At 52.6% G+C, this 21,285-nt stretch overlaps 8 protein-coding genes across 8 annotated transcripts; 5 read left to right on the top strand and 3 right to left on the bottom strand.

Moving 5' to 3' along the window:
• Nucleotides 1-58: 58 nt before the first annotated feature.
• Nucleotides 59-4,863, top strand: T310_1024 (Uncharacterized protein; the record flags this gene model as incomplete). The annotated part of the gene is made up of 7 exons (XM_013476103.1): nt 59-2,175; nt 2,528-2,582; nt 2,829-3,096; nt 3,184-3,560; nt 3,776-3,847; nt 4,312-4,518; nt 4,564-4,863. 7 exons carry the CDS (start codon nt 59-61, stop codon nt 4,861-4,863), a joined length of 3,396 nt encoding a protein of 1,131 aa, XP_013331557.1.
• A 1,820-nt stretch (nt 4,864-6,683) lies between these two features.
• Nucleotides 6,684-7,507, bottom strand: T310_1023 (uncharacterized protein; the record flags this gene model as incomplete). The annotated part of the gene is made up of 2 exons (XM_013476102.1): nt 6,684-7,438; nt 7,495-7,507. The coding sequence occupies 2 exons, from the start codon at nt 7,505-7,507 to the stop codon at nt 6,684-6,686; spliced, it is 768 nt and encodes a 255-aa protein (XP_013331556.1).
• Nucleotides 7,508-8,773: 1,266 nt separating this feature from the next.
• On the bottom strand, nt 8,774-9,431 carry T310_1022 (uncharacterized protein; the record flags this gene model as incomplete). Its single annotated transcript, XM_013476101.1, has 3 exons — nt 8,774-9,081; nt 9,121-9,357; nt 9,419-9,431. The coding sequence occupies 3 exons, from the start codon at nt 9,429-9,431 to the stop codon at nt 8,774-8,776; spliced, it is 558 nt and encodes a 185-aa protein (XP_013331555.1).
• A 1,605-nt stretch (nt 9,432-11,036) lies between these two features.
• T310_1021 (uncharacterized protein) lies at nt 11,037-11,918 on the bottom strand (the record flags this gene model as incomplete). The annotated part of the gene is made up of 3 exons (XM_013476100.1): nt 11,037-11,251; nt 11,306-11,624; nt 11,727-11,918. 3 exons carry the CDS (start codon nt 11,916-11,918, stop codon nt 11,037-11,039), a joined length of 726 nt encoding a protein of 241 aa, XP_013331554.1.
• A 955-nt stretch (nt 11,919-12,873) lies between these two features.
• Nucleotides 12,874-13,658, top strand: T310_1020 (uncharacterized protein; the record flags this gene model as incomplete). The annotated part of the gene is made up of 2 exons (XM_013476099.1): nt 12,874-13,508; nt 13,619-13,658. The coding sequence occupies 2 exons, from the start codon at nt 12,874-12,876 to the stop codon at nt 13,656-13,658; spliced, it is 675 nt and encodes a 224-aa protein (XP_013331553.1).
• Nucleotides 13,659-13,972: 314 nt separating this feature from the next.
• T310_1019 (uncharacterized protein) lies at nt 13,973-14,789 on the top strand (the record flags this gene model as incomplete). The annotated part of the gene is made up of 2 exons (XM_013476098.1): nt 13,973-14,287; nt 14,430-14,789. 2 exons carry the CDS (start codon nt 13,973-13,975, stop codon nt 14,787-14,789), a joined length of 675 nt encoding a protein of 224 aa, XP_013331552.1.
• A 1,025-nt stretch (nt 14,790-15,814) lies between these two features.
• T310_1018 (Uncharacterized protein) lies at nt 15,815-18,481 on the top strand (the record flags this gene model as incomplete). Its single annotated transcript, XM_013476097.1, has 2 exons — nt 15,815-16,170; nt 16,270-18,481. The coding sequence occupies 2 exons, from the start codon at nt 15,815-15,817 to the stop codon at nt 18,479-18,481; spliced, it is 2,568 nt and encodes an 855-aa protein (XP_013331551.1).
• Nucleotides 18,482-18,618: 137 nt separating this feature from the next.
• Nucleotides 18,619-21,285, top strand: T310_1017 (uncharacterized protein; the record flags this gene model as incomplete). The annotated part of the gene is made up of 4 exons (XM_013476096.1): nt 18,619-20,011; nt 20,070-20,628; nt 20,681-21,113; nt 21,250-21,285. The coding sequence occupies 4 exons, from the start codon at nt 18,619-18,621 to the stop codon at nt 21,283-21,285; spliced, it is 2,421 nt and encodes an 806-aa protein (XP_013331550.1).

Raw genomic sequence — 21,285 nt, 5'->3', positions numbered from 1 at the left:
CCTCGTCCTGCGCGTGGTCGCCGGGAAAAGGGTCGCCCGGCAGGGCCCATGAGACGCCATGGCTGGGTATGAACAATCAACCCGTGAGAGTCAGGATGGCTCCGTCCAGTCTCAGCCTGAGATGCGACAGCAGGAGAGCCTCTTCCCCCGTCAGTCGCTGTCCCGTGCCTCGACGAATCCCAACGTCTTCTCCGACGACTACTCTGTGGAACCCTTAGATCCCCCCAGCACTGACCGTCCCCGTCGATCCCTCTCCGTCTCCTCCACCGATTCCTCCGCGACTCTCCGCCAAACACAAACTGCTCAGAGCACGTCAGAATCCTCGCCGGCTGAGAATGATGCCCCCGCGAACCCATTCTCCGATGAGGCCCGCTCGTCCCTCGATGAAATCCCCCGCCGTCCAAGCATCCAGAAGGGCGGCAGCGACCTGCACAACCGCCAGTCTTCGGTGACGACAACCTCGTCAGTGTCGAATCGGTCGGCAGCACAGCGCTCGATACCCCGGGCCATGAGCCCGTACACCGGAGCAACCGGTCCCAGCCATCCCTATGCCATGTATCCCCAGATCGGGGTCAGCCGCTCCGCCAGTGTCGCAACAACGTCGACAGTCCGACCGCCAGATGCTCCGCTGCAAGGGAGGAGTGCTCCCCAACACCCCTACGCCATGTACCAGCAGAACATTGCTCTCGATGGCATGGATGACCAGCCCATCCCCGTCGGTTTCCCCGGTTCCTTCCAGGCCTACCAGAGAGAACCCGCCCAGCCCAATGACGTCGGTGACATTATTGGGCCGGACGGCCACTTGGAGCAGCTGCCGCCTTACTCTCGCTATCCCGACGGCATTCCGCCCAAGACCGGCATGGGACCCCCCGGCATTGACAGTGCCATCCCAGAGCAAGATCCTCCGGCCCCGATGGCCATGGCGCCGCCACCGCCGCCGCCGCCGCCGCCGCCCTCGGACGTGTCCTCAGGGACGCTGGTCAATGTCAATTCGAGAGAGCCAAGCGGCCGGTCCGCATCCACCTCGGACAATTTGGCCGGAAACAAGTTCGAAGAGAAATTGAGAAGAGACAGGAAAACGTGTTGCGGAGTCCCGGTCTGGTTGCTAGCAATTCTGGGACTTGGCATGTTGATCGGCGGTTTAATTGGAGGCGTCATCGGTGGTGTTCTGGGCGAGAGGAGGGCGGAGGAGCGATCGTTACGACGGGCGCGGGAGAGTGCGAGTTTGAGAGCCAGCGTCGTGACGGTGACATATACCTCCGATGTGACGCCTCTCTCGACCACTCCCACGAACCTGCCTGGCCTCCCTACGGGCCGGTTTACGGTCCCGGCCAGCACGCAGAATCAGTCCAAATTCTGCATCGCAAGCACGTCCTATGCATCCGCGTGGGGCTGCCAGAATGAAGGGTTCCTCGACATCGAGATCCAAGGCTCGAACGAGCACGCGTCCATCTATATCCCTACTCCGGTTATCGATGGAACGTTCACGTATGGAGCCCAGCCACCGTTCCTGCCCACGCCGACCCAGGAGCTCCACATGATGCTCGACAAAGACGACGTGGACTTCGGACCCGCCCTATTTTTCAGCTCTCCCTTTAATAAGCTAGTCATCGTTCAGGAAGATGCATTCCCCACGCCATCCGCACAGAAGCGGTCTATCACCGAACTGGACATCCTGGCTACCCAGTGGCACCGCAAGCAGGTGGCTAAGCCGGGAGACAAGCCCTGGTTCTGTTGGTGGAACGACACCGCCATGGAGTTCTTCATCTATGTGAATGAAACGAGCTCTGGTGCCACTCCGGTCTCGACTCCAGCGGCTATGGTGACGGCGCCGCCGACGACCACCGCGAGAGGTGGCCTCGGTACTATGACCATGGGCACTCCCCAGACGACCGCACCAGCCAAGCGTCAAACGACGACGGGCCCCGGAAACTACCCACGGCGGATCAAAATCGAAGAGAAACGAGCGATCCCGAATGCGCCCCAGCCCTACTGCATGCAGATGCAGGTTCTGGACAACCTTGGGATTGGACCGCTGTCGAACAATCTGATCCCAATTGAAACGGTCCAGCCGTCGAGCAGTGGCTCTCCCCAGAAGCGGGCGGAAGACGGCTGGCTGTGGGGCCGAGATGATAATAGCTATGACAATAGTTGTTATTGTGAGTGGCTCAGTGGGTAGGTTGCGCCGTATGACCATGGGATTCTTTTCGGTCTCGGATCACGGACGCTGGCGTTTGGGGGGTCATTCATGATGTGGATATGACTGCATTTGGTATATTTCTTTTATTCTTTTTTTCTTTATTATTTCTTTTTTTCTTTTATACCACTGTCGTGTTTGTGGCTTTGTAAGTCACTGGTCGAACTGTTTGACAGACGCTATCTCGGTTGGACTTGGATGTTGATTTGTTTGTTCTCTTCTGATCCATATTGTCGTGCAAATTATGGGCGTTTGGACTGGATCTGGTTATGGCTGCCATGTTAGTACGTTCTTGAGTGGGAATGCCGGCTCTCGTTTATATTTCGACAGGCTTGCTTGCCGCGTAGGCACTGCGAGGTGCCTATGTTGTGCTCTTGAGAGCGGCGTATGTCAGCGCATGGATAGTTATGGGGCTGGTGCGGTGGAGTTCTAATGGATGTTGATTCGCTATCAGCATAGCATGAGCAATGTATTGTTTGTTGAACCGATCGGGTCGACTTTGCCGTATGACGGGGGTCAACGTCATACCAGCCGTAGTACATTCGAAGAACGTAGAGCATGAGCATTCTATGCAGCGTTGCAGTATAAGCATTAGTACATATCTAGATCTTACAGCTCTATTATCGTTCAGTTATATATATCTATTTCAGTCGTATTGCAAATCTCCCTTCTACCCATCAGGATGAACCCCATCCTCCGTCTGAGTTCCGCCAGCGGCGGCCGGCGAGCAGTGACCGGCAGTCGCTGCCTCCTGTCGCGATATTCCTCAGTTACGCCTCTCTCCACCTCTACCGTGCCATTTTCTCGAAGGACATACGCGGCCAGCTCGGACGGCGGCAACGACCAGTCTGGCGGACAGCAGCCCGCGTCGCAGAGGACGAGGGAGATTGAGCATCCTGGTGTGTAGCCTGCAATATATATTTCTTATATATTATATTTCTTATGTATACGGCTGTTGATATTCATATTGATGAATCATGATACAGGCCCACCCCCTCCCATTCCCTCGAAACGGGAACAGGCACAGGAACAAGAACAAGAACAAGAACCAAACCCCGAACCAGGCACCGCATCCCTCTCTTTCGCATCTACATCCTCGTCATCCTCCCCGCCCTCCTTGTCCGCCTCACCATCAGGCGATCTCCCAGGGCAACAAGCACAACAACAACCACAAGAATCAAATAACAGCCCCCCCATCCCCTCCAACAAAGCTCGCCCAACCCTCACCGACGGACGACAATCGCCCAACGTCGACGCAAACGGCAACCCCCGCGCCGATGTCCCCGAGGACGTGCGCCAACACAACCGCGAGCTGGAGCAGAGGTATGATCGGGCGTATAATCAGATTGATGATGAGGGGACGGTTAGTAAGGGGTTTTGGAGGGGGAAGGATGGGGTTATGAGGTCTGAGAAGTAAAGTAAATGAATGAATATTGGGCTGAAGGGGGGATATTTATGCGTCTTATTTTTGAAGAGTGTGTCTAGTATATATGTAGGTGCTGTGTAGGTAGGTATCTAGGACGTGAGGGGTTTGTTAAGTACTTTTTTTCCTGGTATTATGGTATTGTATTTGTATAGCATGGATTGGTTATGTTAGTGTGTATTAAGTTCAATTGGCTTCGTCAGATAGATAGACCTGCCTACGGTGTTGTGTGTTTCTAGGTACCCGACCTAGTCCAATCAACTGAGTGCACACGACTGGATATCGATAACAGCAAAAACAAGGATATATTTGTCTAACTCTGCAGCAGCGGTGTCTGTTCAGATGGCTCTTCCTCATGTGGCTGCTGATCATTGACGTCTTGTCTTACGACCGGCCGCGGCAGGATATCCTTCTTTGGCCCAAAGTACTCAAAGTAGATCCCCATCACTAGCAGCGTCCCCTGCAGCAGCGCCGTCACCACGTACACCCCCCACGCGCTCCACCCCTCCGTGCCCAGCCGCGCCGCCAGACTCGCCGCCCACAGCAGACTCCCCGGCGTCTGGATGCACATTGTCGGGATGCTTAGGCTGCCGACGCGCCGCAGCCGGAACGTCGTGTAGATCTGCGGGAAGTACTGGATTGACGCGAGGATCGTCGCCATGATCCCTAGAATATTGGCCCAGGCTTGTAGGTGCGAGGGCTGCGTGATGGCGATGAAAATCGACGTCAGCAGCAGGATGACGGCGTGGACGATGCAGAGGATCGCGACGGTGACGGCGGTGCGATACGGCGGGATGGCATCAGACGCTGGCTTCGTGGTAGAAACAGGGCTCGTGGGAGTCGTCGGAGGGGTTGCTCGGGGGTAGAAAACGAGAAAGAGGAGGAGACTACAACCAAAGTCAGTGAGCACGACTGAAGTATACGGCATAAATGAAGTATACAGTTCGGATGGAGCGTACATCACATAGAAACACAAACACTGCACGCCCACCTGGAAGATACCCAGCAGCCCGGCGAAGCACGCCAGACCGCTAATCTCCCGGCAGCAGGCGACATCCCGCGCACTCCGCGGCAGTACCAGAATATTGGTAAACGCCGACGTGGCCGAGGTCGTGCCCAGCAGGACGAAGTAGGGCGAGATGCCGAAGGAGCTGCGGAGCGAGATGATCCGGACGTGCTGGGGGAGGTAGGAGATGAGGATTCCGACGAGGATGGCTCTGCGCGTAAAGTCAGTGTATGCTAGGAAACAGCATCTGATTGATTCTTGGAAGGGCTGCCATACACCGACAGGGTGAAGTTGAAGTAGTCCGGCCTGGCCAGCTGCTGGCAGTTGGGGGTGACGGGGTCCATAGTGACCGCACCGGACCAGGTCTGGCTGGCTGATTGACTGGCTGATTGAATATAAGGAAGTTTTCTTCGAAGAAAGAAGATTCAGCTCTCTTCCAGAGAGAGCAAAGCAAGGCCTGGCAGAGCAGGTGAAGGTGAAGTTGAGCTGATAGCATGGATCACGGGATGACTCCACCGCTCCGCTATCTGCAGATCACCCGCGCCGGCGTATTGTACGGTCATGTACGGTATTGTACTGTCACCGGATCAGCTATTGTTCTTCTTCCTTGGAAATTATCTTGTAAACTCGATCAGAAGGAAGAAATGGCCTTTCTATCTATTCAGAGCAGTGCATTGACTTAAGATGGCTTGACAGCAACTGAATCTGCTCTTACAAAAGCTCGACAGGATAAAAACTATGTAGTCGACCACTGGGACGAATACAAAGTCCACCCGGCAGTTCATCCGATGACACAATAGAATTGCCTGAAGATATCCAATCTGGACCTACTACAGACTCGGAATACGCGTCTGCAACGAAGAATACGTCTCATATGCACAGATGCTGAACGATCTGGAATCGTGAAGATAAACCTGATGTGCAACTCAGGTGGATTACTCGAAAATCGTCATGCTGTACCACGCGATAGACAGACGAGGCTGGCTTGTTATCAGAGTCAGGGCCCTACTGCACCTCATTTGAGTGTCTTAGTACGCTGAGAGGAACAATTTCGACGATATTTTCCTTTCAAGTGGGAAACTTCGTGGAGAAAGCAGCAGCAACACACGGAACAAATCCACCGCTTACAACAACTTGGAATTGTACCAGGATTTTCGCCTGAAGGACCCTGAAGAACAGACCTACCATATTCTGGAGCAGATCATTGCTCACAAGAGCCAGGTAAATGCAGAAGATGGGATTGGATTCAAGTCAAGCACACACCACGACAGCAACTCGAAGGCTTCCATTTCCAGAACGTGGCCACAGATGCGGACCAGGTCTCACTTTGCGTAATTACGCTTCAACCAACAGGAAAAGGCTGTATCCGGCCATTCATGCAGTCACCTTGTTTGGGTATGGATTTGGTGAGCTTATCGAGCCGGCTGATCCCTGAAGAATCTGCTCTTTCTGGGCAAGGTGCTGGAACAAAAGGACTGCCTCGCTGTTTGTGTATCTGACGCCAAGAGATCTTAGAGAGGTATGGAGCATAAACAGAAATCTCTAGTGTTTCGTTGATAACATGCAGAGATCACCAAGTGAAGCACCCTCTGTGGAGCCACTACCTTCTGTTGATAACCTCTGCCAGATTCATGATCCAGGTATCGCTGGCCGAGAGAAGAGATAATCGTGTGATTCGATCTCTGTAGCTGTCCCGAAAGAAGTGACACTTTCATGATATCCGATATATAAACAGGATTTTCTAGAAGAAAAGAGGCTTGTACCATACTGATGGAGTAACTCCTTCGCTTATGCTGATTGCTCTCTGTACGAGCGAGCCTGGAAAATGGGAATCAAAAACTCGCCTAAGTCGACCTGGATCGACGATTTGACAGGATAGGGACTCTCCAAAAGAAAGTGAATCAATTGTAGAGCTTTTAAAATAAGGGAGGTTCTGTCTTTCTGCTAAGATGGCTGACCAGTAGTTGAAACATCACTATTATTGACAATAAGTTCCCGAACGAATTAGAACAGTCTGTTATACATTCGACTTCATCCGATACAAGCGTCCTGCGCACTCAGCACACGCAACAACAGGGACGATTTCTCAACTCCGTTTTGATCTCCGCAAGATCAGCCCTCAAACTTGCAATCGTCGACGTCAGTCTCTGGTTTTGCGACGCCAATCTCTCGTTCTCCACTACCAATCTCTCCCCTTGCGACATCAGTCTCCCAACATCAGTCGACAGTCTCGCGTTGTCAGATCGCAGTCTCTCCCTCTCCAACTTCAGCCCTTCGCCTTCGGACGTCAATAACCCGTTTTCCAACGTCAGTCGCTCCTTATCTGACCTCAACCTCTCTCTTTCTAACCTCAGTCCGTCGCCTTCGGATGTTAACCGCTCATTCTCCATCGCCAGTCTCTCGCTTTGCGATGTCAGTCGCTCAACTTCAGCCACCAGTCTTTCCCTTTCCAATCTCAGCCCCTCGGCTTCCGACGTCAATCGCACATTTTCCAACGCAAATCTCTCATTATCTGACCTCAATCTCTCTCGTTCCGACCTCAATTCCTCGCCTTCGGACGTCAATCTCGCATTCTCCAAGGCGAGTCGCTCATTCTCCCCGTCTAATCGGCTGATGATATCGTCGACTTTTTCCGGCTTCTCCTCGAAGCCCTGGACGAAGCGGTGTTGATGCTTTTCCTGCTCCGAATTGGTTCGAGTGAGGCTGGACGGCATGCTCGAATGATATTGTTTCTGTGAATCCGCCATGTTCCGTGTTTCTGGTTGTCGGTCGCGTAGATCAGACCCTCTCCTCTGTGGTAGATCTGTCTGGACTGGACGGAGGTTAATGCTAATTCCAGTTCAGAGCTGACTTTTTGTGCTCACACACCTCTAGTGGCCATCTTGCCGTGTTTCGGATAGTAGTGATTCTTATCAGCAGCACACTTGATTATGCATAATCTTGATTAACTGGGCTCAACGCAGTAGATGTGCAAATTCGAACTTCGAATTTGTTCAGTGAGCTGGTCGGCAACGTCGTCAGATATGTACCCTCGAAGGCGGCCCAAGATGTAGGATATAGAAATATATCGAAGGATGTTGTGCAGCATGGATGCCCGGCGTCCCTTACAGATCCTTTTCGGCATTTATCGTGAACAGATCCAACAGGTTAATTAAATATCTAGGCAGTGAACGTCACGGCATCTCTAACTGCGTGGCAAAAATCCATTTCCCAGTCCTAGCCGGATCACTTAAATAATAGGTAGCATGGGAATGCACAACACAGGCTTGGGCAGCTAAACGTTGAAACTGAAACGTGTGGAGTTATGTAACTAGCCCAGAGCTCCAGCCACGACCTACTGTTGTCTAGCCTAGACTTTAGTTGGTGTCGATCATATCATTCGCAGCAGCAGCGTGCAGGAACAAAAAATAGAAAAAAAAAAGGAGGCAATGAGCTAGCGGGGTTCTGGAATTATTAGAGGGTAGAATCCTGTTGGCCGGGGAAGAGAGGGAAGACGCTGCAGAATATCGTTTCAAACAGACAGATAGCGGGAACACGGCTGCCACGTCATGCGGTCGAATCCACTTCTTATTACTCCATCAGGAACGCTGTCTTCTCGAATAGAACTTAGTCATTTTATCCAATTTATTTTTCTTGTATTTTATCTCATTTCAGAAAGAAATAAACAAGCCATACACAATGAGCTTGCATGAGTGGGTGCGGGGAGTTTGGTCGTAAAAGTCGTAAAATAAAGCAGATTGATAACCCTAATCTAATCAATCCATATCAGACAATTTACCAATTTCCCTATTCCTTCACCAACCGACTGATCAGAGTAATACTCATCATGAAAAACACGAAAAATAAGAAATGAAAAGAACAATAGGAAACAGAACAATTTAAGAACAATTTAAAAATAAATAAAGCAAAGGAAGAGAAGAAAAGGAAAAAGACAAGCAGACAGACAGAAAAATTCATCCATTCGTTCCAGAATCCTCTTTCGAAACCATCAGTCCTTTTCCACGAGCTAACCCTCCACTACCTAGGTACATAATCTAGGTAGCTTCCACTGCAAAACAAGACCTCAGTTAGCATTGGAACGATGACTAAATTTCGTTCAACATAAGCAATGAAATCGACTCACCTATTCACATGCCGATAGTCTTGTTTACTTGTCGTACTGCTTGTACATCGCAATAAGGCCTCCAAATTTGTTGTCGATAGAGACCAGCCTCTTGATCTTGTCTTCCAGGTCTTCCTCGAGTTCCTTGATGCGTGCATTCTGTCTCTGGACTTCCTCCTCAAGATCCTTGATCCGCTTTTCCCGCTCGTTCGACTCCGTCGACAGGTTTCTGAGAATCCTCTCGAATATTCCCGTCTTTTCCTCGAGTGAGTCGAACACGTCTTTTCCAGTTTTGTTGTCATTCAGGTCCTGCGGGGGATCCTGCGTCGCAGGTGGTGGATTGGTTCCATTCTCTTTCCCATTTTGTTATGCGGTGGCAGGGCCTTTGCCACTGTTAGCATCGCCGTTTTGTTGACTGGGTTGGCTATCCATTTTGTCGTCATTCTGGTCCGACGGAGGATTTGGCGTCGCAGGTCGTGGGTCACCTCCATTCCTAGCCCCTTCATCTTTTTTACTGGAGGGGTCGTTGTCCCTTCTAGGATTGCGGTTTTGTTGACGGGAAGACTGCGAGTTTCTAGTCGATGTACCAGACGACCCAGATTGCCTATTCGAGGAACGAGAATCACTTCCTTTTTTTTGTCTTAGATCAGAAAAACCTGTGTGAAAATAAAGAAATGAGCAAGGACATACCTGGACCCGCCATTTTGCCGGACTAGGGAATGTTTCTCAAAGAAGATATGTTTCTCGAAGAACTGAAATGAAGAAAGATATCACGAACTGCTTGTATTGATCGATCGATATAACTCGAGTCAGTCTGTCCAAGCTAGCTAGCTTGTTTGCTTGCTGTCTTTCTTTGCTTTGGAGAAAAGAAATATTTCGTCTGGGATAGAGCTTGACGACTCTATATACCCGTCGAGATATGCCCCAGGTAGCAATTTTTGTATACCCAGAATATCTCCAACATGCTGCCCGCGGAGATGTTCAGTCTGTCTGTCGATCATCGGGCAAAATAGTATCATTGTTGTCATGGCGGTGGCTGGCTGAGTAGGGTTGCCTTCTCAATTTTGATATCTTGGAGGCAGACAGGCAAGCAGGTATATAGCCTATTTAGGAAAAAATGTCCCTTTACTTTGCGCTCTCAAATGAAGTGGCACCAGAAAGAAAGGGGCAGAATTGCACATACGAATAAATATCCAACGCATCAAATGCATAGCTGCCATATTATCATTACTGTCGTCCTTGCACATTCTCTTCAATTCTATGTCGTGCCAAGCAAGCATAGCAAACCCGGCGGTGATGGACAGAACATTGACTCATTCTGTTCAACGCCTCCTATCCTAATGCAAATGCAAACCTTCAGCGTATATCTTGGCTGTGGCTAAGGAAAGTAGTGGTGCCTGATCGACATCAACACAGAGGAAAGCAGGCTACTCGCTGCAAGTCAAATACTTTCTCATGTAATCGGCCACACGATTGTGCGGTCATGCACATACATGCGTCATCCTATAGCGCGGAGCAAAAGAAGAGGGGCCAGTTGTGAAATTAAGGGGTCTCGGATTTGCCACAAGCTGCTTACTGGTCACTGTTCCATCTCTGTTCCTTGCACCACGTGGTCTTAAATGCTGCTGTAGGGCAGAAATAACGGTATTGCAATCATGACTGAATTCGTTTCCTTGATTTGGCAATCGGGCGCTGCGTCGTGCTGTGTCGCGCTGATCAAACGGGGCGGCGCCGGACGATGAGGCTCTGCAACCTTTTCTCCGAGGAGTTCGTGGGGAAAAGCGGCAGGAACACAGAGTCTATGAGCAAAACAAAACTGCGCCTGAGCGAAAAGGGTTGCATTCTGCGAACCAATTGCCAGAGATAGCTACCTGACTGTCGTGTCTACTCTGTAGCAGGCAGCCAGCATGACTTTCTCCGAGGAGATCCCCGGAGGAGAAAGGTACAAAAAGAAAGAAAATTGAGAGAGCGAGGGTCAGGAGGAAATTAGGGTTACGCCTGGAACGGTTCGGGCCGGAAGTCTGTACAATAGCAGGCCCAGGCAAGCCCGCAAGAACTGCCGAGCAGATGGAGGAGCTTTATTTTTGGAAACCCTCTTGTTGATCTGTTGATTCTATTGGATTTTCTACCCTCCTCTGTTTTTAATCATGGGTTAGAATGCAAACTCCTATACAGCACAGACGTACAGTACATTGCGATCTACGCAGATCATCCCGTCTATAGGCGCATCCGTGTGAAATGAAGAGCCAATGTTATTGTCTACCACTCCTATCCTGCAGAAGATAGTTTACCCCTGCCAATGCGACAGCTACCACTTCAACTCCTTCGGACCATGACCTTCCGCATCGTTGAACTCCCGGAACCCGTATTCCGTCATCCTTCCCACCGGTAGCGCTTTGCCGTCCTTGAGGACGAAGGCAGACCCGGAGCTGTCTGCGAACTGGAGAAAGAATCTATCGTCCATGATGATCGCGGAAATGTGGCTTTTGGGCAATCCGCCTCCGGTAGAAGGCACTTCGCGGTCTATCATGTCGTTAATTGCATATCCGTTCGAAACATAGATGTAAAGCAACTCACCATGCCATACGCCGTCTACCAGGACGAGTTCGTGGATGGAACTGTCGCGATGGCCGTAGAACGCGTGAACTGTGTCATCCAACGATATTGCGTAGATAGGGGCGGTAGTGAAGGGCTCGGTGGGTGGAAGATCGGTGACAACCTGCCACTGGTCATCTAGTTGTTGCTTGAAGACAGCCTGTATCTGGCCGGATCTGTCCTGGATGAAGACGAAGATCGTGCAATCCTCCGTCAATACAGCGGCAATCTTCGTCCACGGGGGAACCTCGAGGCCCAGGGAGGCCAGCTGGCCGGGAACCCATTCGGTGGACTCGTTGAACTCGAAGTCCAGGAGGCGGTTTTGCCCATCAAGGCAGTAAAAGGCGCGTTTACGTCAACTCAGAAGAGAGGAAACATGACGGGGATAGAAGAGAGTACCGACCTTCGGCCCCAGGAGGACGTAGGCTCCCGGAGTCGCTTCTTTGGCCGCTCCCACTCGATCAGGGGGGCTCATCTCGCTATCAAAATCTCGCTCCTCCAACACACAATCCTCGTCCTGGTACATGATATGCGTGACATGGCCGTCGACGATCTCGGCGATGACATTGTCAAAACCCGTGTCGGCTCTGTTCATCTTGATTGCACTGGATATTTGGACGAAGAAAGCTCGTTACTTCATAAAGAATGCAGTTGCGTGGCGGAGTACATGTCAAGCAAGAAAGAGAATAGTTAATATAGACATCGAACGATGATCTGCATGATTGCTGCTATGCATGTCGTGCTCAGCCTGATAGTTCTGCTTACTACTTTTCGAAGTGCGCCGCCTCTGGCGTCTACATGCCACGTCATGACATCAATATCAAAAGAACAGAGTTCGTCTTTGGGCGTGAGTCCGGACGTGGCGCTACTGGCTAGCAGCAGATCTCCCGGTAGGCTCCATCATTCAGCCAGCCCCGTGAAGATCGCCCCAACCCCACTTCTGCAGTTCGCCTGGTTCAGATGGTGATTGCTGCACGATGATGCAGAAAACTCTATCTCCGGCATGAGGGGCGAACTCGCGGGACGGAACATGCCGATGAGGCAGCCGCAATCCTAGCTGCGACGCCCGGCGCTGAGCTGGCCAGCATCCCATTTATCTGCCTGTTTGCCTTCGTGCCCAGCGTGCAAGGGAATCAGGGGGCGCAACAATGATTCAGGCCTCGATACGCTTGAAGATGGCCGACAGGACAGCACAGAGTCTACGACGATGATCAGCTGGGTTGTCTTCCTGACGCCTCTTGGAACAAGGCGATTCCTTGCCTCCAGGGGTTCCTTCCTATTCCAGAAGATATATATCGCCCAGTTTAACCAGCTTGATGGACGAAGCTCCGGTCAAGTTCTCCCAAGCAAGCCTTCTGCCTACTGCCTCTGAGTGAGGATCCCATATTCCGACAACTGAGAGCAGTATCTTCCCCTTACAGCCCTTGAAAGAAACGACAACGATGGCAAGCAAAAAGAAAGTGATCCACTTGCTCTCTGAATTGGCCGACGGCCTCTATAAATGCGGCCTCAGGGACGTCATGATCACGGCGTTGCGCGACGAGCCCAAGATGGACCTACTGGGCGACTTCTTCCGGCTGTCGACGCAGGCGAAGCAGAAGGCCTACGAAGCGGCCATCTCCAAGTCGAACCGGAAGATCATGGAATTCGTCAAGCAACTGGTCAAGGATCTGGGTGAGATGCTGGAGATCAACGGCGGCGGTGACAATGGTGTCGAGCCCTATGTCAAGCCCTACGACGCCGATCCTCAGAGGGTATTTTCGCCTAAGACTCAGAGTCACAACGCCGACGACCCTGGAGAACGAGCGGAGTCTGTTAAGTCGAAGATCAACGGCATCAAAGCTCCTGCTGTTCCTGCTGGCCCAAATCTCAAGCAAAACAACGACCATGGGTCTTACCTTAAGCCAAACCACAATGGAGGTGATGGCAACCAAAATGCTCCTTCTGCTCCTTCTGGCTATCGTTCAAGGTCGAATTCCAGGGAAAGAAAGGCTCCCCCAGTCGGCGATCCTGGAACGACTAAACCACATCCAAAAGATGCTACTGGATCGCTTTCCAAGTCCAATTTCAACGGGAAGAGTGGACTCATAGCCACTCATTCTGAGTTTTCTTCGTCGCCTCCCAAGCCAGGTTTCAATGGCTCCAAAGTGCCTGCTGTCGGCAATCCTGGCAACAGAAAGAGAACGTACGTACCAGGCTCGCAGCCGCAGCTGCATCGAGTCTGTCATCTCTCAACAAAAGCTGCACAAAGCTCTGTTTGGTCAATTGATCGTTCCCATCTATCATCACATGCAGTTCTCCGGTACTCGCTGTTCAACAATTGCCAGCCACGTAGTGCGACTGAGCGATCAACATACCTACATATCAAGGCAGTGGGCTGTATAGATACCTAGCGGCATGCATACCTGACCGTTGTTGTCGTCCTGCTGGACTCGAGTGGTGACAGAAGAGAAGAATGTCGATAATCAGGTCGTGTATAAGCAAATGCTATCCCAGTACGAGGACTGTAGTGTTGTTCAGAACAAACCTCCCACCTAATCCTGCCTGGATATAGGCAATCCCTCGCATTACCTGAGTATATATATATATGAGGTCAGAGCCTCAGCTTCTCTGCAATTACCTTGACTTGGAACGGTTCTTCTCTCCATCATGGACAGCTGCACCGTCGGCTGGATCTGCGCCCTCCCCCTCGAAATGGCCGCCGCGAGGGCCGTCCTGGACGAAGACCGCGGACGCCCGCTCGAGCAAGCCGTCTCTGATCGATACAACTACCGACTGGGCCGCATCGGCGAGCACGACGTGCTGATCGCCTGTCTGCCTGCGGGCGTGTATGGGACCACGTCGGCCGCGTCGGTGGCCGTCCAGATGCTGGCAAGCTTCCCGTCCATCCGGATCGGGCTGATGGTTGGCATTGGTGGTGGCGTGCCAAGCGAGGAGATCAATCTTCGCCTGGGCGATGTCGTGGTCAGCAAGCCCGGTCGGCATTCCGGCGGGGTGATCCAATACGACATGGGCAAGAATCTCGCCGGCACGTTCGTCCAGAGCCGTCGCCAGCCTCGAAGCAGACCATCTGCTTGGCGAGAATCGCATCATGGAATTCCTGCAGGAGACGGCGAAGAAGCATCCGCGCATGCAGCAGGAGTTCTGCCGCTCGCCGGGAGCGGAGAATGATCAGCTGTTTGAAGCAGACTATGTCCACCCCCCTGAGAACAAGACGTGCGCGTCTTGCGATTCCACAAAGCTGAAGGACCGACCAGCCCGGGCTGTGGACGGACCACAGGTGCATTACGGGCTGATCGCGTCAGCCAACCAGGTCATGAAGGACGGTCTCACGCGCGACAGGCTGGCCAAGGAGCTGGGAGTGATCTGCTTCGAGATGGAGGCCGCAGGGCTGATGGACCATTTCCCCTGTCTCGTCGTCCGGGGGATCTGCGACTATGCCGACTCGCACAAGAACAAGCACTGACAGAAATATGCGGCCATGACGGCGGCTGCGTGTGCGAAAGAACTCGATGGCATTCCAAAAGCACGGGTTGTCGATGTACCAATGGCGAAAGAAGCGTTGGCTGAGAAAGGGAAGGAAAACGTTGACTCGTCTCCTCCAGAACGGTCTGATATATATATCAAGCAAGGAGGTCCGTGTTCTCTGGCGCCAATCATATCACTTCTGGTCGAGTCAATCAGATCGGCAACATTGCTTCTGGGAGTGGGAATGTGACTGTGAATTGATCAGAGACGCGTTGCATAGCACATGGCACTCATAAGACAAAATCTTAGAGACAGCAGACGGAAGACGATGGGGATCAGAGCACTAAGACCATGTCCAAGCTAGAAAGGGGAACACTGGTCTGAGGTAGATGGTATGCAGGTACGGACTTGACCTCAGATCTTTACTTTTAGTCCATTGCCGTATTAGTTAGGTGGGATGTTGCGTGAGCATATCATTGAGCTCGTGCTTGCTACAGAAAACCCTAGTTTTATTTCCGATAGTAGTCAGTAGTTGGTAGAGACACGGTAATACCATAGGCGAACGTACAACAGTAGTGTAGTAAGAAGCCATTATACCTAGGATCGATCTATATTTAGAACACGAGAGATCGATCTTGTAAAGCTCAACGACATTTCGAAGGTGGCAATCTATTCCTTGGTCTATTCCTGGCTTGAACCACGGCTAGGCGCGAGCCACGCGGCAGCCAGCAAATAAGTCGCGGATGAATGGACCAGAACCAGCTGTGTTTGTGCCTGGCCAGATCAGTTGGTTGGGCTCCCTGCATTAACGCAACTAAGTCAGTGCCTGAGGTAGTCGATAGTCAACCATGCATGTTGGCATGGCACTCAAGATAAAACAATATTCAATGAAGACACTCCTACCAAAGTTGCTGTTGTAATATGATTTTAAGTACCGTACTGCATTATCTTTATTTTCCTCCCCTCTGTTATCGAGATAGCATGATATTGCTATGCTATCGTACCGTATCTTGAATCATAACCATGGATCTGCACAGCCAAGGCCAGAGCCCTGTCCAGGCAGTGCCGACTGTTACTTCGCGGCAAGAAGGATCCCACTTCTCGGGACCAAACACCGTCCACGACAACGGAACTGTCAACGCTATCGGGAGTATCTATGCTGAGACGGTTCATGTCGGTGGTACGCACAATCCTTCGATCTATAATGGCATCCCAGGCTATGGCATGCCTACCCGGCAAGCCGTCTGTGCGCTCTTCTCAATGCCCTACAACCGAGATCCCAACTTCATCGGGCGCGAAGATGTCATCGATCAGATTGACGCGATGTTTTTCCTGCGGCGTCGACAGCGGGTCGCGATTGCGGGGATGAGCGGTGTTGGGTACGTTCTATCTTCCCACAAAGGAACTCAGGAAATATAAACTTGGGACGTATAAATTCCGGTCGAAATAGCGTACTGATTGATAGACATGTCTATCAGGAAATCTCAAATCGCAATCGAATACTGCTACCGGGTCAAAGACAGACAGCCACAAACAAACGTGTTCTGGGTCCATGCCGGCAGCAAAGAAAGCTTTGCGCTGGCATACAAGGGCCTCGCAGAGCACTTGGGCCTGCCCGGGTTAGACAACCCCAGGGTGGACGTCCTGCATCTAGTCGCCGAGAGGCTCAGACATGAGTCTCACAGCCGTTGGCTTATCGTTCTGGATGGCGCAGGTGACCGCGATTCATTTTTCAGCGACGACTTCTCCAGCTGCTACATTCCAGAAAGTCCCGCCTGCTCCATCCTCGTTACTACGACGGATGAGAGTGTCGGTCGACGGTTGACCAGGGCGGAGCCCATCAAAGTCAGATGCCCAACTGTGGAGGAAGCGGCGAAGTTGCTCCGAGCCAGGTTGATAACTCGAGAGGACAACGAACCAGACGAGGAGACAAAGGCGGTTATGGTGGCCACACTGCTCAATAAGCTGCCTCTCGCCATTACACAGGCCGCCGCGTACATCAACGACAACGGGATTTCCCTTGGCAGATTCATCGAAATCCTTCGCACGAGTCCCGCTGACCAGCAATATCTTCTAAAATACGGTGGCTCGAGGTCGGTGACACTCACCTTCCAACTATGTTTCGATCGGGTGGCCAGGGACCCCCGGGCGGCAGAACTGCTTTCCCTGATGTCGGTGCTTGAATGGCAAGAGATCCCCAAATTGCTTCTGCGAAAAGAAAAGGAACTTGAAGCGGAATTCACTAACGCGCTCGGCAAGCTGATGTCGCTGTCGCTGATCACAGCTGAGAATGACGGTGAGACATTCACGATGCACCAGCATGTGCAGTGGGCAGCCGAAGACTGGCTGAAGAAGCGCAAAGTGGGCGACTATCATGGCAAAGCTGTCGAACAGCTGGCGAGACTATTCCCTACCGCCGAGTATGAGAACTGGAAGCAGTGCCGCGTTCTGTTTCCTCATGCGAAAGCCGTACTGGAGTACCGCCACGCCTCCACGCTGCCGTACGCGGAGCTGTTGCACAAGGTAGCTCGCTACCAGTGGCAACAGGAACGATTCGACGTCGCGCAGACCTGGGCCCAGAACGCATATGTCATGCGTCGGAAGCTACTCGGCGAGAATAATGCCAAAACAGTCGACAGCCTGGCCCTCTTGGGATCCGTGTTGGAATGTCGTGGACACTATGCGGAGGCACTGGAGAAGCACCAGAAGGCTCTAGAATGGAGAAAGCGCGTCCTGGGAGAAGAGAATCCTGCTACACTGGAGAGCATGAATGAGGTGGGTGTAGTGCTCCGGAAACAGCGTCAATATCGTCGTGCCGAAGTCATGCACCGGCAGGCGCTGGCTGGAAGACTAAAAGTCCTTTCAGAGGACGATCCTGCCACGCTGACGACCATGGACGATCTTGGAGTCGTCCTGGCGAACCAGGAGAAGTACGAAGAGGCGGAGGCCATGCACAGGCGTGCTTTAGCAGGAAAAATGAAAGTTTTGGGCAGGGATCATCCGATGACGCTAGCCAGCATAGAATATCTGGCGAGCGTGCTGAGCGACCAGCGACGCACCGATGAGGCGTGGGAGATATATCAGCAAGTGTTGGATCTTTACACCATGCTGTTGGGTGAATCACACTCGGACACCGTGTCATGCGTAAACAACCTGGCCTGCGTGCTCTTGGAGCAGGGGAAATACGCCGAAGCGGAGAACCTGTATCGGCAGGTGGCACACACCTACAAGAGAGTCCTGGGAGAGGCGCATCAGTACACGTTGACTAGCCTGCAGAACCTAGCCGGGACATTAGTGCGGCAGGACAAACACTCCGAAGCCGAGAAGGTCTGTCGAGAAGTACTGGCCGCGATGGAAAACTCCCAGGGGAAAGAGAACCCAGCAACGCTGGTTTGTCTACGGCGCCTTGCCCTGACAGTGCAGAATCAGGAACGCTATGAGGAGGCCGAAGAGCTATATCGCCGTGCATTACGAGGGTGGGAGAAACGGTCCACGGACGACAAAGAGGAGGCAGCCGCTTGTCTGAACGGCCTGGTTGAGGTTCTGCGAAGCCAGAGGAAGGATCAAGAGGCGGAATGGGTTCAAGCACGGTGGAATGCACCCGGCGTTTGGGTAATCGGGGTCCTAGCTAGAATGATGTACCAGAAATTTGTAGATCAGTGGATGTGGTGGACAGAAAGGTCGACATAGATGGGCGTTCATTGATTGAACAGTATATATTGATAGTAATATATAGTCACACATATATAACTGCGTGAAGATAAATGAAAGGATCAGGGACAAGGTCATCACCTTTGCTTGCGAGTGAGAAGTTTCATGACATCCACATGGTGATTCGCGTAGGCCTTGTCTTTGGCCGTTTCCCTCCTCCCATCCCTAAGGTATGGATTTGCTCTCAGGTTGAGGAGGAGCCGGACCGTTGTCACGCGTCCATGCAGCGCAGCCAGCATCAACGGCGTAACCCCGTTGGGACCCCTGACGTTAAAATCAACCTTCTTTCCTCGGTTTCGGTGGTTGGAGATGACTGTTATGACACCGTCATGCCCCTTCTCGGCCGCTCGGTGAAGAGGCGTCATCATCGCGCGATCCGCCGCGTCGAGCGGAGCGTCGTACTGGAGGAGAAGGTCGACCACGTCCTCGTGGCCGTGTTGGGCAGCCCAGTGCAGGGGTGTGATTCCTCTGCTGTCGCTTCCTGCAGCGCTAACTCCTACGTCGCGCAGGAGAAACAAAACCGCTTCGCGGCGTCCGTTCTGAGCGGCCAGATCGAGGGCCGAATGGCCCTGCATATCTCGACCCAGGGGATTGACACCACTGGCAATCAGCTGCTGCATTTCTGCCACGGATCCCCTCTGCGCGGCCTTCCAGAGCAACCTCAGACGCTGCGTCTTGTAGAACCGGAATCGACCCAGCACTGCATCGTGGCCGTTGTGTCGAGCGAGGTCCTCAGGCGTCTCTCCGTCGACGTTGACCGTATCAGTTTTGGAGCCCTTCTGGAGGAGCAGGTTGAGAATGGTGACATCGCCATGCTCTGCAGCTTTCGAAACAGCCGTAGTCCCGCATTGGCAGGCCGCATCAGGATTGGCGTTGTTGTCAAGAAGGATTTTGACAATTGCGGCCTGTCGCCGGAAAACAGCCATGGAGAGGGGCGTCCTTCCGTAGCGATCCTGGCTGTCGACAACGGCATTCTGGCGGAGCAGAAACCTCAGTGCCTGCTCGTGGCCCTCTTCAGCGACGTAATGCAAGGGCGTGCAGCGGACGTCATCCACCAGACTGTTGACGTTGCCAGCCGTCTGGATGATTGTCTGCAACTTGTCGACGTTGCCATCTTTGGCGGCTTGATGCCAATCCCTCGCGATCAAAGCTGGTCAAGATTGACGGTGGAAGGAGGCGGTGGAAGGCTGAGGAGGATGAATTTCGCATGGAGAGAACAGGCGGGGTTGGAAACGACATGTTCGCATGCAGGGCATCTCCTGAGGGAATTAGGTAGGCAGTCAGATCATCTTCAGTCTGCAAAAGAGCGAGTTGGGATGCAGCAACTGTCTGCCATGCGATTCGCCGTCGAGGGGGCTGTCCATGTGGCCTCGTGGCATAGGGCATCAATCCGTCTCTCGCTGGATAAATCTTCTGCTGCTTGTTCACTGCTGAAGACTGCCTCTCGTGCAGTTGTTGATGGTCACATCGCCGCCATGTCGATGGATTCGACGGACGAGCCATCCAAATGTGTGTGCCATTTGAAATGCTTCTTCGGTAGGATGCCACTGATCGTCTGCATCTCGAGGTGCTCATGTCTTTTTGGCCATGGAAGGGAGCGACGACGACGACATGCTGTATTATGGGACGGGGTTCGCCGTGAACATTCCAGACACGAAGAAGCTGTGTGTCATGACGGTGGCGCACAACATCCTCCATGTCGACGCCGGGCACGTGAGGCGCATCCAGGTGACCTTCCCCAACGGGCTGGCCTTCGACGTCGTGCCGCACGAGTGCTTCGTGTCGAGCGTCTACGGCTACAACCCGACGAGGAACTCGAATGACGCGAGTTCGATCGCTGATTATGGCCTCATCGCCATTGACCTGGCCAAACACAGAATCGAGCCTGCCAAACACCCCGGCGGTTGCGCCTTCACAGTCTGGAGGACGGACTACGACCTGCTCCAGAAGCCTGTTACAGTGCATGGCTACCTGCAAGGGAAACCGGAGCAGGCCAAAGGGATCTCTTTTCTCGACCATATCGACCGTTTCGCCGTATACTACAGCGTTGACACTGTAGGAGGGGTCAGTGGAGGGCCGGTTTTTAGCGTGGATGACGATGGGACCTACGTTGCCGTTGCGATACAGTAAGAATACCCCTCGTATGATCCCTCTGGGTATGCTGACGACATGTCCAAGCAACTACCATTCCCGTGGGACGCGACACACCCGTCGAGTCCTGTTCGAGATGCTTTCCTGGATTGACGACTACCCGCTTCAGCGGATCCTCCAAGTCCAACCAACGCCGCTAGAGCCTGTCGTCTATCTCCAGGCCACGACCGGGTCTCGCCCCAATATTGTCGCCCGCCCGTCAGAAGCATCGCTCAACTTCGTCGTGGTGGACGCGCCAAAGGCAGGTCTTCCTCGAGTGAGGCCGCATTACGCGATTTTGCCTAGCAGCGAGCGACCAATGCAGAAGCGAGAGCTACATCTGCTAGCGATTGACGAGGCCAACCAACAGGTGTTCTTCGAGGAGTCGGTGATGCCTCGCCCAAGGCACGTCATCGGGATCCGCGAGAAGAGGAACAAATCCCGAGCATTGATGTTGCCAGGCTCGGAATACTCCCTCAAGGTTTGTCCTTCGACGCGGAAAAAGCACTGTGAATGCGGGTGTATCACGCAGGATCAGAGAGTCAGTCTGGAGAAGGGCTGGGGGACGTTATTCAAGATCACAGACACGACTGCACGATAATAATATGTTGAATCAGAGGGCTATAGACACTGGATCCAGATTCGCTAAGTGA

The sequence above is a fragment of the Rasamsonia emersonii genome (assembly GCF_000968595.1).
Source record: "Rasamsonia emersonii CBS 393.64 chromosome Unknown ctg1118621759971, whole genome shotgun sequence".
NCBI classification, from domain to species: domain Eukaryota; kingdom Fungi; phylum Ascomycota; class Eurotiomycetes; order Eurotiales; family Trichocomaceae; genus Rasamsonia; species Rasamsonia emersonii.
Note: the sequence above shows the minus strand (reverse complement) of the source record. Positions and strands in the feature narration are given on the sequence as shown.